The sequence below is a fragment of the Toxorhynchites rutilus genome, chromosome 2 (assembly GCF_029784135.1).
Source record: "Toxorhynchites rutilus septentrionalis strain SRP chromosome 2, ASM2978413v1, whole genome shotgun sequence".
Taxonomy (NCBI): Eukaryota; Metazoa; Arthropoda; class Insecta; order Diptera; family Culicidae; genus Toxorhynchites; species Toxorhynchites rutilus.
Window position 1 is genome coordinate 215,371,202 of NC_073745.1, and position 16,896 is coordinate 215,388,097.

Sequence of the window (16,896 nt, forward strand, 5' to 3'; positions counted from 1 at the left end):
GCAAGGATTCTGAAGACTGTGGGAGGTGCTAAAAATTTCGTTGAACACTCCAAATCCTGTGGACTCATTCATAGAGGACCCATCAGTAAAGTACATATTATCACAATTGATACCCCCATACTTTGAATCGAAGATCGTTGGAGCGATCCTCGATCGTTGATAATCTGAATATCCATGGATATCCTGCTTCATGGACAGATCAAAATGCACAGAGGAATTGATGTAGTCAGGAAAACAAACACGGTTGGGAATATACGAAGAAGGATCAACCTGCATGGAGATGAATTCATGATATGAACTCATTAATCCGGAGTGAAAATTTAGCTCGATCAGCTGCTCAAAATTTCCGATCACCAATAGGTTCATAACCTTACACCGGATGAAGAACCGAAGAGATAATAATTTGAAGCGATCTTTTAGTGGGAGTACGCCTGCCAAAACCTCGAGACTCATGGTATGCGTTGAGGGCATACATCCCAACGCAATACGGAGACAATGATACTGAATTCGTTCGAGTTTAATGAGGTGTGTTTTGGCAGCTGATTGAAAACAGAAACTGCCATACTCCATCACTGAGAGAATAGTTGTTCGATACAACATTATAAGATCTTCGGGATGGGCTCCCCACCAGGTGCCGGTAATTGTACGGAGAAAGTTTATTCTTTGTTGACATTTTTTACTCAGATACCTAAAATGGGCCCCCAAGTACATTTGGAGTCGAACCAGACCCCAAGATACTTGAATGGCATAGCATGAGTGATCGGTTTACCCAAAAGTTGAAGCTTTGGTTTTGCTGGCTTATGCTTCCTAGAAAAAACCACCATCTCTGTTTTCTCCGTGGAGAATTCGATCCCTAGCCCAATGGCCCAGGTTGAAAAATTGTTCAACGTATCTTGTAAGGGTTCTTGCAGGTCGGATTCGTTTGATCCTACGACAAACACCACTCCATCATCTGCAAGTTGTCTTGGGCTGCAATATTGTGTAAGGCAATTGTCAATGTCGCTTACGTAGAAGTTGTACAAAAGGGGGCTTAAACATGAGCCCTGGGGGAGGCCCAAGTAAGAGACCCGACTTACTGCCGAATCTCCGTGAGAAAAGTTCAAATGTTTCTCACAAAGCAAGTTATATAACATATTATTCAATAGAGGCGGCAGACCCCGAGAGTGTAATTTGCCTGACAGAACCTCTATTGAAACAGAATCAGAGGCCCCCTTTGTGTCCAAGAATACTGAAGCCATTTGTTAAATCCATTAAAAATCCATCAATGTGAATGTTCCTCGCTTCCATTCGATGAAGAGCGATTTCTCATGTTTCGAGCCACTTTCCATAATTTTTTCATTGACGTTTCTCGGGACAAACCTCACACGAAATTTCGCCAATAAGCACGTTTTTTACCTTTGATCAAGTTTTTAAATTGATTTTCAAGGCCTAAATACGTTTGAAAATTGTCAATGGTTCCTCGTTTCCGAAAAGCTTTAAATGCATTCGATTTTTCTACATAAAGCTTTGAACATTGGCTATCCCACCATAGATTGGGAGGCCTTCGGCGAATGGTGGAACCTGGGATGGGTTTCATTTGAGCGCGAACCGCGCTGTCATGGATCAAACGAGAAAGGAAGTTATACTCCTCCAATGGAGGTAAACCATCTCTGTAATTGATGGCTAGAGTAATCGCGTCCGCATATTTTTTCCAGTCAATGTGTCTTGTGAGGTCATATGCCATGTTTATAGATTCAGAAGAATTCGACCCAATGGTGATGGAAATTTTGATTGGCAAGTGATCACTACCGTTGGGATCCTGGATTACATTCCACTTGCAATCTAACGATAGTGAATTCGAGCAAAGCGAGAGGTCAAGAGCACTTGGGTTAGCAGGAGGTTCAGGCACACGTGTTGTTTCCCCAGTGTTCAAAACGGTCATATTGAAGCTGTTACAAAGGTCATATATCAACAATGAACGATTGTCATCGTACGGTTCCCCCCAGGCAGTTCCATGAGAGTTGAAGTCTCCCAAGATCAATCGTGGCTCAGGAAGGAGTGAGCACATGTCAATAAGTTGCTTGCGGCTAAACGCAGCTCTCGGAGGCAAATACAAGCTGACAATACAGAGGTCTTTGCCTCTGATGTTTGCATGACAAGCAACAGCTTCGATCCCTCCAATAGGTGGAAGGTCAATTCGAAAAAATGAGTGGTACTTAATGATCCCCAATAGCACCCCTCCGTATCTGTCATCACGGTCCAAGCGTATAATATTAAAATCGTGGAAAGAGAGATCATCTCGCGAAGAGAGCCAAGTTTCGGACAGAGCAAAAACATCACAATTGAAGTTATGAATTAAAAATTTGAATGTATCCAATTTAGGGATAAGACTACGACAATTCCACTGTAAAACAGTGATATCTCCGACCTCTCTATTTGAATTAGACATCAAGAGAGATGATCATTGCAAGGAGGGGCCATGTTTGCATCAATTGCTGCAAAATTGTCTTTAGTACTGGAAGCATTGAGATGACAATGGTTCTGATGGAATCGGAAACATTAAAACACGTGAAGATTTGATCCACAAGGTCAGTCAACTTTATAAATCCCGATTGGGAAGTTGAGCTGGACGAAAAAAAAGGGACAGTTGGGGTTTTTGATATCCCCTCGAGTGCTGGGTCGTTCGAAGGTGAACTATTCCCACGGAAGCCAGGAGGAACCTGATTTTGCTTGTCCGCTGCACTCGATATTTTAGGCAAGCTAACATGGGGTACCACCGATGGGGCTTGTCGTTGAACTTTGGGAGTGGACACATTTTTGCGCCGGGAATTCCCTTTGAAAATAAACGGTGTGCCCTCGTTAGCTGTATCCGCTTCCAATTCGTCAACTGGCAGTGAAGCAAAGACATTGTTTGTTGGTAATGGTTGTTGTTGAGCCAGTGGGGAAGCACCCTTTAAAATATCCGCGAAAGTGCGTTTCGAGCGTTCCTTCAAAGAGCGCTTTTGTTTATCCCAGCGACTCTTGTAAGTTTCACAAGCTGAGAGCACGTGTGGGGATCCCCCGCAATATGGACACTTATGCTCAGTCGCACTGCAGGATTTCCCCTCATGTTGCTCTCCGCAAGTGGCACAGCGCTCCTTGTTGGCGCAATAAGCTGCTGTATGACCAACTGACTTGTATTTGTTGCAAGTCATGGGCTTTGGCACGAAGAGTCGCACCGGCAGCCTCAATTTGTCCACCATAACGTAGTCAGGGAGGGCGGCACCAGCAAAAGTGACTCGAAACGAGTCGTACGGCGTAAATTTCTTTTCTTCTCCTTCCTGGGTAACTTTTCCAAGTTGGCGACATTCCAAGATTTTGACTTCCATCGAAGGAAGCCTCTTGATCCTGCCAACTCCCATACTTTGTATAGTTTTGCACGTCAGACCCGTTTCAGATATAACGCCCCCAATTTCTACGTTATGGGAGGGAATAAAAACTCGATATTCGAGGATGAAATGCTTATCAGTAACAATATCGTTCGCGTCCTTTCGGTTAGTCACGACAACTCGCAGTTTGTTCGGTCTTACTTTGCAAATTTCGGAAACAGGAGGTGTATCTTTTCAGATCTGTCATAATCTGTACGACCCTCAAGGCTTTACCATTGGGTTTGGGCCGGAAAAAAACAACCCAAGGACCAGCGCCAGGTGCATCGTCCGGATAAACCCTGACACGGGGAGCGGATACAATAGGAGAGGAATTCGAGGACAAGGTTTGAGTGGGGACAGTAACATCATAGGGAGGAAGTGATGTCGATGATTGAGTGGAAGTATTGGAGGAATCAGGGGAAAGGTTTGCAATCTTTTTTTTGGAGGGGGGCTTGGTAGTGTGGGTTGACTCGTCCCCAGAAGAAGAATCTTCGGGCATAGGAGTCCGTTTAAGGGACTTACTACACCCGAGCAAGCGAGGGGGAGTCTGAAATGTCCATGTCTAGACCTCCACCCTCCTCCATTCTTAGAACGAACGATTATTACCTTTACAATTTTTTTATCTCACTTGTAAAAAAAAAATTTAAAAAAACTTAAATAAAATAAAAATAATCACATAAATTTGTTGTTCCGATATGCGCTCTGTTACCCTATTAAGGGAGACACAAAAGTCACGCGCTACGGAGACAACACAATAGCAGAAGTTATTGTTGTACTCAACTGAGCGTCAACCACGTGTTGACGATGCCGTTATGGTTATTGATCCACTACAGACGCCGATCCAGACCACTGCAAAGGCGCTGCTTCCTCGGTTCTGGCTGCTTTGGGCACTTTGAGCACTAATTCACCACAGAACACACGAGAAAAAAAACCAACTCGTTGGGGAGAAGAGAAAAAAAAACTTCGAGAACAATGCTTGAGGAGTGATGAATAGCACATCCAGCTCCATCAAGTTGTTAGCGAGGAATGAATCTTTTATTAATTATTGTGATTATATCCTCGACCCAATCTCGTACAAAATGACATATTTTTTGGATCCCTTAAAAGAAATTTGTTTTTCACTGGGATTCAAACATCGTTCCTTGCATGTTACCTCCCGTTCACCCCTTAGCAATTCTTCCTTATGTGTGCGTGTTTTGTTTTGTTTCGTCATTTAAAAAAAATGGTGACCAACTCCAGAAAGCTCACATCAGAGTTTCTTATGGGCACCTTACACGATCAAAATTATTGACAATAAGGGTCTTCAATATCGTGACAGCTAACCTCAATCAATATTTTGCCACCTTACACGGTCAATATGTTATACTAAGTTTGGCTCCATTTGCTTGATTAGTTTTCGAGTTAGGCAGAAATTTGTGTTTCTTTTGTATGGCAGCCCCCCCTTAGAGAAGGGGGGGGAGTGTCTGCTCATCATAGAAACTTTTCTTGTCCCCTGAAAACTTCAGATGCCAAATTTGGCTCGATTTGCTTGATTGGTTTTCGAGTTATGCAGAAATTTGTGTTTCATTTGTATGGCAGTCCCCCCTTAGAGAGGGGGGAGGAGTGTCTAACCACCATGGAAACATTTATTGCACCCCATTGCATCTTCACATGCCAAATTTTGTTTCGGTTGCTTGATTAATTCTCGAATAATGCAAAAATTTGTGTTTCATTTGTATGACGTAGGACTATCGTTGATTTAGTGATCATTTGTTTTAGTTGCATTTGAATCAATTCTGAATGCATGAATAAATAATTATATGGGGATCTTCGAAAACGTTGGAGGCACAATATTCAGCAATAGAAGCAATCACACAAAAGTTGTATAATACATTGCTTGTATTGTGATATGATTTGTATTCCATTTCCAATAGACAAAATATCTGTTGCATCAAATCAGTCTACATAATTTTTGCGTTCGCTCATCATTTCTCACAACACCCATTTCTCGTTTGAGAAATTGTTGAGTGAACATCATTTGCCAGTGCGCGTAGAGCGGGGATTCCTTCTTAAGATTCACCTCTAATAAATTCCCGAAAGACGTGGTCTTACGTTGATCGCACTGAAAAATCACAAAACCAAATGTATTCGATCGCAGCAGCATTATATGGATAGAAAACATTAAAATAAACTCTTTCGCTTGAATGTATTTTTCAATTCCAAGGGGAACTAGCAGATTATTTTTCAGCAACGATTACATCTTTCCGAAATCTTCTCGAAGTTGAACAGCAACCAAATGAAAAGAATTCGTACGAGACAAATATGATCTTTATATAACACTGATCAGAAATAAATATAAAAATACTTTCTAATAATAAAATTTGCGTATTATTCGAATATATCCTTCTTTCGGGTAAGTGTCGCATTCGGGTAGATGTTACATTCGGGTATTTGTTACATTTGGGAGAGTTGAATTCGGGTGAATGTCTTCCGAGTAACTGTCTTTCGGGTGAGTGGGCTCCGGGTAAATGTGACACAATCGTCTATAGACGACGCTCGTAGCGAAAGGGTTAAAGTAGCGAGTCACTGTCTTAAATAATACTGGTACATTGAATCAGTTGTACCTAATATCTACAACATTTCAACGAACGTTGCCGGCATGGATCTTTCCCGGATCTTCTAATGAAAGCAAAATTAAGCTTCATTCCGAGTCCAGTTTTCATCCTAATCTCAAATCAATTTATCATCGCTTTCCGAGCAGTATCAATCACTGACTAAATACCGACCGAAGAAGTAATTCCCAATCAATTGTTCAAACATCCAGATGGAAACGTTACCGATTCATGTCCAGCATATGCTGAACGATGCCTTTGTTGAGGTGTAGAACTATGCAATTACCAATTACACTACTCGTGCACCGTAACCCATGTCAAAAGACAAACTGGTCATTAGTTCACCCATACACATTTCGATACTATTCAAGAGCCGAATGCAACAAAACCGTTCATCAGTAAGAACCAATACTTTCGCTTCTGCAATGCAAATAGAACTGAACACCCCGTCTTTCGCAATCGCATGCATGCCCACCCGGCGTCGTACGTGACTTGGCCAGGCCACCCAACGGAGGAACGAGCGGAACGGAATGAAACCATGGAGAAGGCACACCGAAAAAAAAAGTTTAGGACCGCGTCGGTATGTTTTTGCGATGAAAATTTTATTTCCATCTCCGAGCGGGGAGGAAAGGAAATTGGTGTAAGTGAAAATGCTCATCTTGTTGCGGCACGATTCTATCCGCTTTAAGCAAACGGGTAAAAAGTGCATTGCTAACGACAAGTAAACAGATTAAACATGGAATTCTATCCAATTTCCATCAGAACAATGAATATTTCAAACGCAAAACACTGACTCGTTCCATTTCGACCTCCCGCACTCCCTCGCAATGAAGGGAACTTATGCCTCGAGAGCGGGAATAATATTCAATCGAATTCTTGCTTTTGTCGCCGGGTTGGGTGGTTTGGTAAACATAGCAAAGCGTGAGAACGGACTGACCCACGAATAATAATTCTTTTTCACGCTAAACGAACGGAAGAGCGTTGCGAACGTTTTCATTTTCGCGCAAAATAAACTAATATTGTTCGTTTACTTTCTGATTTGAAAAAAAAAGACCGCAGCGCGGATTAACATTTTTTATCAGTTTGATAGAGATTCCGATGAAATTATTAATATCCTTTCGTTTCTTCTTTCCGTTTTCAGTGTTTATGGACGAGCCACGATTCGCACAGCCAATCCCAAATGTGACAGTAGCTGTAGGACGCGACGCTAATCTACCTTGCGTTGTGGAACACCTTGGATCGTACAAGGTGAGCGATTCTTATGCCAAAAATAAGACTGTCAATAATAAAAAATTGTTTTTCGTTGTTGTACATATTCATACTTCTCTATTTTAGTTAATATAATAAACTACAACGTTTTAATTCAATTTGTTCGATTTATTGGAGATCAATTTTTCAAGATAGATTTTCGCCAAGTAAATCGCCCATTGTTGAGTTACAGTCATTCTCAAACATTAGTATACACCTCGTGCTGATTTGTTAGTTTTCTGTTTTTCGGGGTTAAAAAGTAAATAACGAATGCGACTTATATTCATCGTAAAATGGATCCATTTTACTCTCATGTAGTGATAAGAAAAAAATTAAAATTGCCACATTTCTACTCCATATTTGAAATACAAACAAAATACCTCCAATTAAGACGTGGCAAAATGGAGTGTACGGTTCAAGCTTTTCTTAAAAAGAAAATTGAAATCAGTTCAGAAATTTGAACAGATAACAAAAATCAATCCCCCTAGTATTTGATATGGCCCTTTTTTGGTGTCCAGCAGAGCAAGCGCCGAGGCGAGATTTCTGGTCACTGTAGACGGAAGCGTCTCAAAGATTTCCGTATTCGCCGTTTTGAGTTCCGCTTCGTTCCCTGGATTTCTTCAGATGGGTCTTAATTTCACACCATCCATCCATCCATCCGATTCAAATAGATTGGTTTTCGGCTCATCCGAATAAAAGACTTTGTTCCAGAACTCCTTAGGTCTGTTTTCATATGCCTTCACAAACTCTAGTTTCATATTCACATTTGAGATGAAAGACGTTTCATGGCCAAAACGACTTCTGATATTGTTCTTGTATGCTACTCTCCAGTCAGTGTCTGCGCTGACAGGTCTTCCAATGGTGCCGGTTACTTCGGTAGTCAATTCAGGAATGTATGTTTCAAGATTCATTCGCAATGTTCACACAATTGCCCGTTCATCTTCAAAAGACAGGTTCCGTTGGAATCCTGTACCCGGGATATTTCCATGGTTCTTTCGTATTTCCACTTGTTTATGATTTTCTTCACAGTAGAGTGAGTTCTTCCTCGACAAGTCTTACTTATTATCATTGTACGAGTAACAATATCTATTTCTTATATATATTTACTTGCCATTTTTGTAAAAACTTTTTCAAACATATCCAAAAAACAAAAAACCAACACTGCCGAACAAAAACTTTTCGCGAAATTTTCTTGCACGCATAGTTAGTTGAATGTGTGTGTACACTCAATTTTTCGTTACACTGTACACTCTGTCCATAAAACCAGGTGATGATCTTGCTGCTTTGTGTCATTGTAAACAAACAATGCTTCAATTTATATTCTAGTGTGTAGGTATTGGTGACTACTAGGTATTGGTAAGAAGAAGAGAGCACCACCTAAATCGAAGCTCTCTGACCGGGATAAGCGAGAAAAATCTAGAACAGGTTCGAATACCTGTTCCCTGAAAGTGGGGCATGGTATGTTGTGACAAAAAATGTTTCCAAAAGAATACATTTTGCTATATACCATAACGAAGAGTTCTTCAATATATACAGGGTTTTCCAACATTAAATTCCGAAAGTAAATTGAAATAAAACACACTTAGAATTAGAATTTCGATGAAACTTTTCTTTCAAATTAAAGTTTGGTTTATGCCATTATGTGTGAATTACAACATCATTCAAATGTCCACCTAGGGCTTCCTCGCACACCTTGATCCGGAACAGGTAATTTTCGATGACTTTTCGGCACATATCTCGGCGGTATCTCGGTCATAGCTTTACGAATGTTGTCTTTCAAATGTTCAAGAGTTTGCGGAGAGTTGGCATAGACACGGTCTTTCGCATAGCCCCACAAAAAAAAGTCTAGCGGGTTCAAATCGCATGATCTGGAGGCCAATTGGCATCATCAAAACGCGAAATTATGCGTCCCTCAACGTGGCACGTGGCGCCATCCTGCTGAAACCACATGTCATCCGTATCCATATCTTCAATTTGTGGCAAAAAGAAATCGGTTAACATGCGGCCATAGCGCTCACCATTCACAGTCACCGTCTCGCCGTCCTCATTTTCAAAGAAATACGGCCCGATGATTCCACCAGACTATAATGCGCACCAAACAGTGACTTTTGACGGATGCAATGGCCGCTCAACAATCACGTGTGGATTTTCTGAGCCCCATATACGGAAATTTTGTGTGTTCACATAGCCACCGAGCTCGAAATGTGCCTCATCGCTGAAGAAAATTTGATGCGAAAATTCAGCATTTTGCTGCTGTTGTTCGTTCACCCAATCGACGTATGCCCGACGCATTCCATGGTCACCACGCTCTAATTTTGTACCAGTTGGACTTTATATGAATGTAAGTGCAAGTCCAAATGCAAAATTCGCCACAATGATGTGTTTGACAAGCCCAATTGCTGAGCACGCCGTGGAATCGAAACATTCGGGTTACCTCCACACTGGCAGCAACAGCAGCAATATTTTCGGCCGAACGCACATTACGATGTTGCACAGGTCTCACAATATCCGCTACGGATCCAGTTTGTTCGAATTGACGCAGTACATTAGCGATTGTGTGCTCTGTAGGCCGTCCATGACAACCAAAATCCGTCCGTAATGCCCGAAAAACATTTGCCGGTTTTTCATCATTTTTATAGTATTATTTAACAAAATTAACACGTTGTGCGATGCTAAAACGATCCATATTGTAAAATGGCAGACATTCAACTAACGATATGACGCTTTGGTTGACAGCTATGTCAAACGGTTGTCAGCGCAGGGCTGTATGCTTTCGGAAGCCCGAAATGGAAAACCCTGTAGGTTATCTTCACCCACGAAAACAAGTTCAATTTGGATGGTCCTGATGGTACGGGTACTGGTGTGATGTAAGGAAGAAGGAACAATATTTATCAACCAGAAGGCTCGTGCGTGGTTTGGGTGGGATTCTGCGCAACCGTAAAGTTCAAAATCCTACGTGGATATCGTCACAAAATCCAAATTCCTACGTGGATATCGTCACAAAAAATTCACATTCTAGCAAAGCAATGCTCTATTCATACCAGCAAGTAAACTAAGCAATGGATTAAGTAACTGTACACCACGATTGAAGAACTCAAGATCGCAATTTCGGAAAAATGGAAAAATTTCGAGAAATCCGTTCAGCAGAATTTGGTAAATAGTATTCCAACACGAATTTTCAAGGTTATTAGTCGAAATGGCAAGGTTGACATGTAAATCAGCCTACCGTTTTGAATTTTTCATTGATAATAGTTATGAATCTTGAAGTGGTCTTACAGAAACTGGACAGCTTAAATTATCATATTTAAGCACAATAAATAAACATACAACTCTTCTGAACGGAATTGACGTTAAATATACTTTATTCTAAGCAGTCTACAATGTATTAATGTATCTTGTTGAAATTCTAACTGTTTGTGTTGCAACGAAATAGAATTAGGGTGGTCTTATAGAAATTGGACAGAGTGTATATTCATTCACTGCCGTGATGTCGCAAAGTGACGCAAGCGCCAAAATTGACATTTTGCCTTCTATATAATAGATCGATGAAGAATACCAAATCCTTTCAAACGACTGCAAAGTTTTACAAAAATTTGAAAAAATGACCCAGTAAAAGCTTGAAAACGGAATGGCGTAAGCGCCATTTCCACTGTGATGTGGCGCAAGCGCCATTTCCCTTATAATGTGACGTAGTTTGATTGTGATGTGATTTTTTGATCTGTTTTAATGGCATAGAATGAACGAGCAGGGACAACCAATTTCACATAACAACATGTTCCGTAACTGAACTTTAGCATAATGAGAGTCACATGTCTTCTTTCTTGTAAAAAACACTTTTCCGAAATGCTCGTCATGCCAAGTATTTCAATTTAAAACAGTCAATCCCCGTGCAGTGCTACATTTAGAACAGCAATTTTGTTTTACTACTTGAACTACAAATCATGTACTCAGAAGCTCTGTTTAGAAGTCTCGTCAAATATTTAAATTCACAAAAATCCAACTCATCTTGAAAGAAAAAAAAAATCCTAGATTGAAGATATTGTTGTCCCCACATAGTGCACATAACGATTGTAACTAAATAGATAAAAGTCATCTATTTGTGCTGAAATGTTGCTGAAGTGAAGCTGAGTGTTGATTGAATGGTAAATGTCGGATTTGGTGAACAGCTGCACTCTTCCAAATTCTCCATTGAAACGCATCTTATAAGAAAACTCAAAATATCCTCGCATAGAGTGTATTTGCGTTACATCGGATAATGTCGGACGTCATTATCTTATTTACACGGATGTTTTCAACAAACTGGCGTTGGTGATATACGGGAACCCGGGGCAAGAGTGTCACCTTAAGCTAATACGCGTTTTTGAATGCTCTTTTGTTATATTTTTTCCATTTTTTTATGCTGGTTTGTTCATTTATACTCCTATTTAGGTGTAGCTATGCATCAACTTGTTCAAAAGTTATGTTTGTTATGAAATTTTTTCATTTACAAAAATGATGTTTTTGGCTTGTATTTTTCCAGTACGGGGCAAGAGCGCAACCTCGACGGGGCAAGAGTGCCAATCTAATGAAAATATAATTTTTGATGAAAAAAGCACTGTGAAATTCACGGTGGTTCCAAAGAACGCAAACTCAAGTTCTGGTGGCGTTCATGAAAACCGGCAAGCCAATCTTCTCCGGCTAATTTGGATGTTTTGTCGAAAAAGTGATCTAAATTGTTTCACTCTGCGATTTTATACCCTTGGTTCGGGATGTCGTGTGTTGTCAGCCCATAAAATTACTTCTGCATATTAAGGATGTGACTGACGAGTTACTCCTCCTGTTATTTAGAAAACACAGTTTTAAAACGGCCTAACTTCTGCACATATTTGGCCAATGTTCTTCTGGGCAAATTATATTCCTCCGCAGCTCGTCTCCATGATTTACAGAATGTACGGCAACAACCATAGTTTCCATCTGCCACTGGTTTCGGAACGAAACCCGTTCATATTTACAAACCATGACCAAAACAAACACAGCCACGATTACACTATTTGCGTTTGAAAGATCGAATTCGAGGTTACGACTATGGCATTTTTACCCCGGTAATAATGACTCTTTTTGCCCCGGAAGTTGAGAGATAACAAAATTTATTTTTTATTGAAATAAATGCGTACGATTTAAACTAGTTCATACAGTATGAAGAAGAAAAATGATTATTCTATTTGTATTTATGGGTGGAGTCATGCAAACATATAGAAACTGAGGGTATTTCGTTAATTTGCGCCTGTGCGTTCTTATATAGATTGCAGTTGTAGCTCAGTTAGTATTTATCTGTTTTCCAATAAAAAATATTTAAGGTTCTGGCTGATAATATGTGAGATATATGCAGTATCTGTATAAAACAAAGTTCTGTAGTTAAATAATCGTAAAAGATGGAAATAGGCAAAATAATCAGATGGGCACTCTTGCCCCTTATGGCACTCTTGCCCCAGGTTCCCCTAGCTTGAATAAAACTGCATTTTTTCAAAAATCAAACCGATGGCAATGTTTTTTCCATCAATTGTACATAATTTGTACAGATCAGATTTTCGTAATGTACGCGTATGCTGATTATACATGCAATTTTGCGTAAAGTCTCGTACCTAATTTTTTTCCTTCTGGAGCTTGCGTCACTTAGCGAGATTACGGCAGTTCAGTTTAAATGTCAGATTAAGTTAGCCGAGAAACAGACAATTTTGAGCTGAATCTCCCATTTTCTCAGAACGATTTTTTATAAAAAGTCATAAGTCATAATAAAAAAGTTGTCTGATCAAAATATGGAGTTCGACAAATCTAATGGAAATTCAATGATATTTTTAAGAAAAATAATATATGTTTCTCACAAAATCCTTTGCCACTTACGAACTGAAGTCAAAATGCTTTTTATTCCAGGTGGCGTGGATTCACATCGATCGTCAGATGATACTGACGATACATCGGCATGTGATCTCCCGCATCCCTCGGTATAGTGTGACCTACGACAACTCCAACACGTGGTTGCTGCATGTCAACCAGGCGCAGCAGGATGATCGGGGATACTACATGTGCCAAGTGAACACAAACCCAATGATCAGCCAGGTTGGCTATCTGCAAGTCGTTGGTGAGTGATATTTATGGAGTTATTTTACTGTAGTCTACGTGTTATCCGATGCCTTGATTCTTCAAAAATCGAAGTTTTATTTTAATTTAACACCATCGTTGCTCTTCGCAAACCGACTGAGTTTCTTGCGGCACTCTACTTGCGAACAAATTATTAAAAGAAGATTGAACTTTATAGATAATATTCACATGATCTAGCAATATTTCTTTTAGCTTGGAGACGAATTGTCAGCAAAAACATATTCCAATGTCATGTAATATGAATTTTGTAAGAAAAATTAGAATAAATCTTCAAAATATAAATAAAATAAAATTATAGCATGAACATTATATTTTTAAGTTTTTGATTTTATTATTTGTCCATACATCCTACATTCATATCTAAGCGCCTAAATCAACAAATTTCTTTAAAAATCCTATTCAATTTAAATAAGGAAAGTGTCACCCATACCTGGGTGACGAGACGACGAACATGTTAAATGCTTCATTTAATTTGGTGATAATTCGGAAAAGAAGTGTACGAAGATATATAGATGACTAGCTGGCCCGGCAAACTTCGTCCAGCCCAACATTTGTTTTATGTTATCAATACCTTCTAACATTCACGTTGTCTTACTATGAGCAAGTTCATGGTTCATTGCAATCAAGTTCATCGCAGAACTGTTCATTGATTGATCTTCTTATCAACCCCGTTGAATTTACCTTTTACTATAAAACCCTAAACTAATATTTCTAACAAAACTCATCATTATAATATCAGATTTTTTTCAGACACAATTCTCGTTCAAGATTTTTCAACCACTTGCAAATAACATGTTTCTCCGTTACATGGAATAAATTTTTATACAGAAAATATGATAGAATAAAGACCCCCCCCCCTGTAATTTGTGTTTCATTTGTATGGCAGCCCCCCTTAGAGAGGAAGGGGTGTTTAACCACCATAGAAACATTTATTGTACCCTAAAACCTCCATATGCTTAATTTGATTCCATTTGCTTGATTAGTTCTCGAGCCATGCAGAAATTTCTGTTTCATTTGTATGGCAGCCCCCCCCCCTTTCCCTGAGAAATGTGAGAGGAGTGTTAAACCACTTTAGAAATGTTTCTTGCCCCCTAAAACCTCCACATGCCAAATTTGGTTCAGTTTGTTTGATTGGTTTTTGAATTATGCAGAAATGTATGTTTCATTTGTATGGCAGTTCCCCCCCCCTCTCAGAGAGAGTGGTGTCTATTCGTCACGGAAACGTTTCGTATCCCCTAAAACCTTCGCATGACAAATTTGGCTCCATTTACTTTATTTGTTTTCGAATTATGCTGAAATTTGACTTTTATTTGTATGGCAACTTCCCCTTTAAAGAGGGGGGGGTGGAGAGTCTAACAACCGTAAAAAACATTTATTGCACCCTACAACCTCGATATACCTAATTTGGTTTCATTTGCGTGATTAATACTCGAGTAATGCAGAAATCTGTGTTTCATATGTATGGCAGCCCCATTTATTGCACCCTAAAACCTTCACATGACAAATTTAGTTTCATTTGCTTGATTGATTCTCGAGTAACGCAGAAATTTGTGTTTCATCTATATGGCAGCCCCCCCTTAAAGAGGGGGTGGAGAGTCTAACCACTATAGAAATATTTATTGCACCCTGAAACCTTCACATGACAAATTTGGTTTGATTTGCTTGATTAATTCTTGAGTAACGCAGAAATTTGTGTTTCATTTGTATGACAGCCCACCCTTAGAGAGGGGGGAGAGGTCCCAAACTATCACGAAAATCATCCATAAGAATCAGACAGACAGACAGACAGAAATCCATTTTATATATATATATATATATATATATATATATATATATATATATATATATATATATATATATATATATATATATATATATATATATATATATAGATATAGATATGACAACGATATAACGATATAACGATATAACTTTTGAACGTTTTTCTGTTTAGGTTTAGGAAGAGTTTTCTCGAAAATTTCAGCTTTTCCATCAACACGAATGAATAGTCAGGAACAGTACGGTATAAAATCAAACGCAATCCGATGAAATCGACGAAAATGACAAAAAAAAAAACAACCGTCATCGAAGAAAAAAAAATGCTCGGTCACTTGAAATTATTTACATCGTCAATTGAGATCCGAAAGGGCTCATTCTCAATCGAAAGGCTAATTTCTCTCATTTGAATGATATGAAAGTATAGAGTCGAAAACAAATAATTGATTCCCACGACAATTATGTCGAGTCGGACATTGTCCCGCAGATGGGCAGTTTCACGCCCGAAACCGGTCGACATTAGAGATAAATTTGTATTCGTTTTATTAAGTAAGAACAATAAGTGTCATGTCTTGTTCCACGTCGCGTCTTCTATGTGATTCTCACGACCTCAGATATCCGCAGTAGAGATGGACGAGCGCTCACGAGCCGGTTCGTCAGAACTCATTTGAACCGCGCTTAAAAGAGTCTCGGCTCAAAAAATAGCCGCAGGTAAAAAAAGAGCCGCTTTTCGGAAAGTCTCGGCTCAAAATAAGAGCCACGATTCCTAAGAGTTTCGGCTCAAAAAAGAGCCGTGATTCAAAAGAGTCTCGGCTCAAAAAAGAACCACTTTTCGAATGAGTCTCGGCTCAAAATAGAGCCGCTGTTCAAAACCGTTTTGTCCATCTCTAGGAGTTTAGCTCCTTTAAACTTATGTAACTGAGCTTGTAAAAATAAACGATTTAATAAAAAAAAGACATTTGGCATAAAAAAATAAGAACACCGATTTCTGCTGATTTTTCGGTTTTCAACGTCTGCGATACTAGTAAATGAAATCCGATTGTGCTAATACTTTGCATTGGGTATTTTATATTGCGCCACTCTCTCTTAACACTCAACACCCAGAGCGATTCGGTCGAGTTTCTTGCGGGCCCCAAATTCAACTATCGGTGCGCTAGAGAAATAAGAGAGCAACGATAATAATGAATTCGGGATCGATTCAGGACTACTTTTCCGATGAATCCGAATGAAATCAACCGACTGCTGGTTAGTAAACTTAGAAAAATAATTTTTCAGCCAATTGTACAGTGTTGTCAATAATAATAAAAATGAAATTCAATCGAACATACTTATATATATTCGATGACGATGAATAACTACAATTATATTACAATTATATAATTATACAATATGGAATATTCTGTTCAATCGATTGCGAAGATTCTGTGAATATATCATACCAAGAACAAGTCACTTATGTGGAAAAATAACTGTCATAAACTACATCACATTTGGCAACTCCGACTTTCCACGTGATTCGTTTTCATTGTTCTTTACGCTTGGTAGATAAAAAGCTAAAATAAGAGACAAGTTGCAATTTTTTTTTTTCTGAAAATGAGAATAATAATTGCGCCAAATCAGAAAACAGGTCACGTTTTTATGAAATAAAGTACGTTATTAACTATTATATTTTTGCTGAGAACGAATTTTAACGTTTTGCATACCAATCGAATCGGAAATTTTAAAGATTTGTTTTATATGCTATACATTACAATCTC

The 16,896-nt window shown here is 39.2% G+C and overlaps 1 protein-coding gene across 1 annotated transcript in view; it reads left to right on the forward strand.

Annotated features, from left to right (window-relative positions):
- The window catches only part of LOC129764582 (lachesin), a 364,995-nt gene that overhangs the window by 268,752 nt on the left and 79,347 nt on the right, over positions 1-16,896 (forward strand). Inside the window, exons 3-4 of the mRNA XM_055763793.1 lie at positions 7,119-7,225; positions 13,136-13,343. Coding sequence (XP_055619768.1) covers positions 7,119-7,225; positions 13,136-13,343 — 315 coding nt within the window. The remainder of the gene's footprint in view (positions 1-7,118; positions 7,226-13,135; positions 13,344-16,896) is intronic.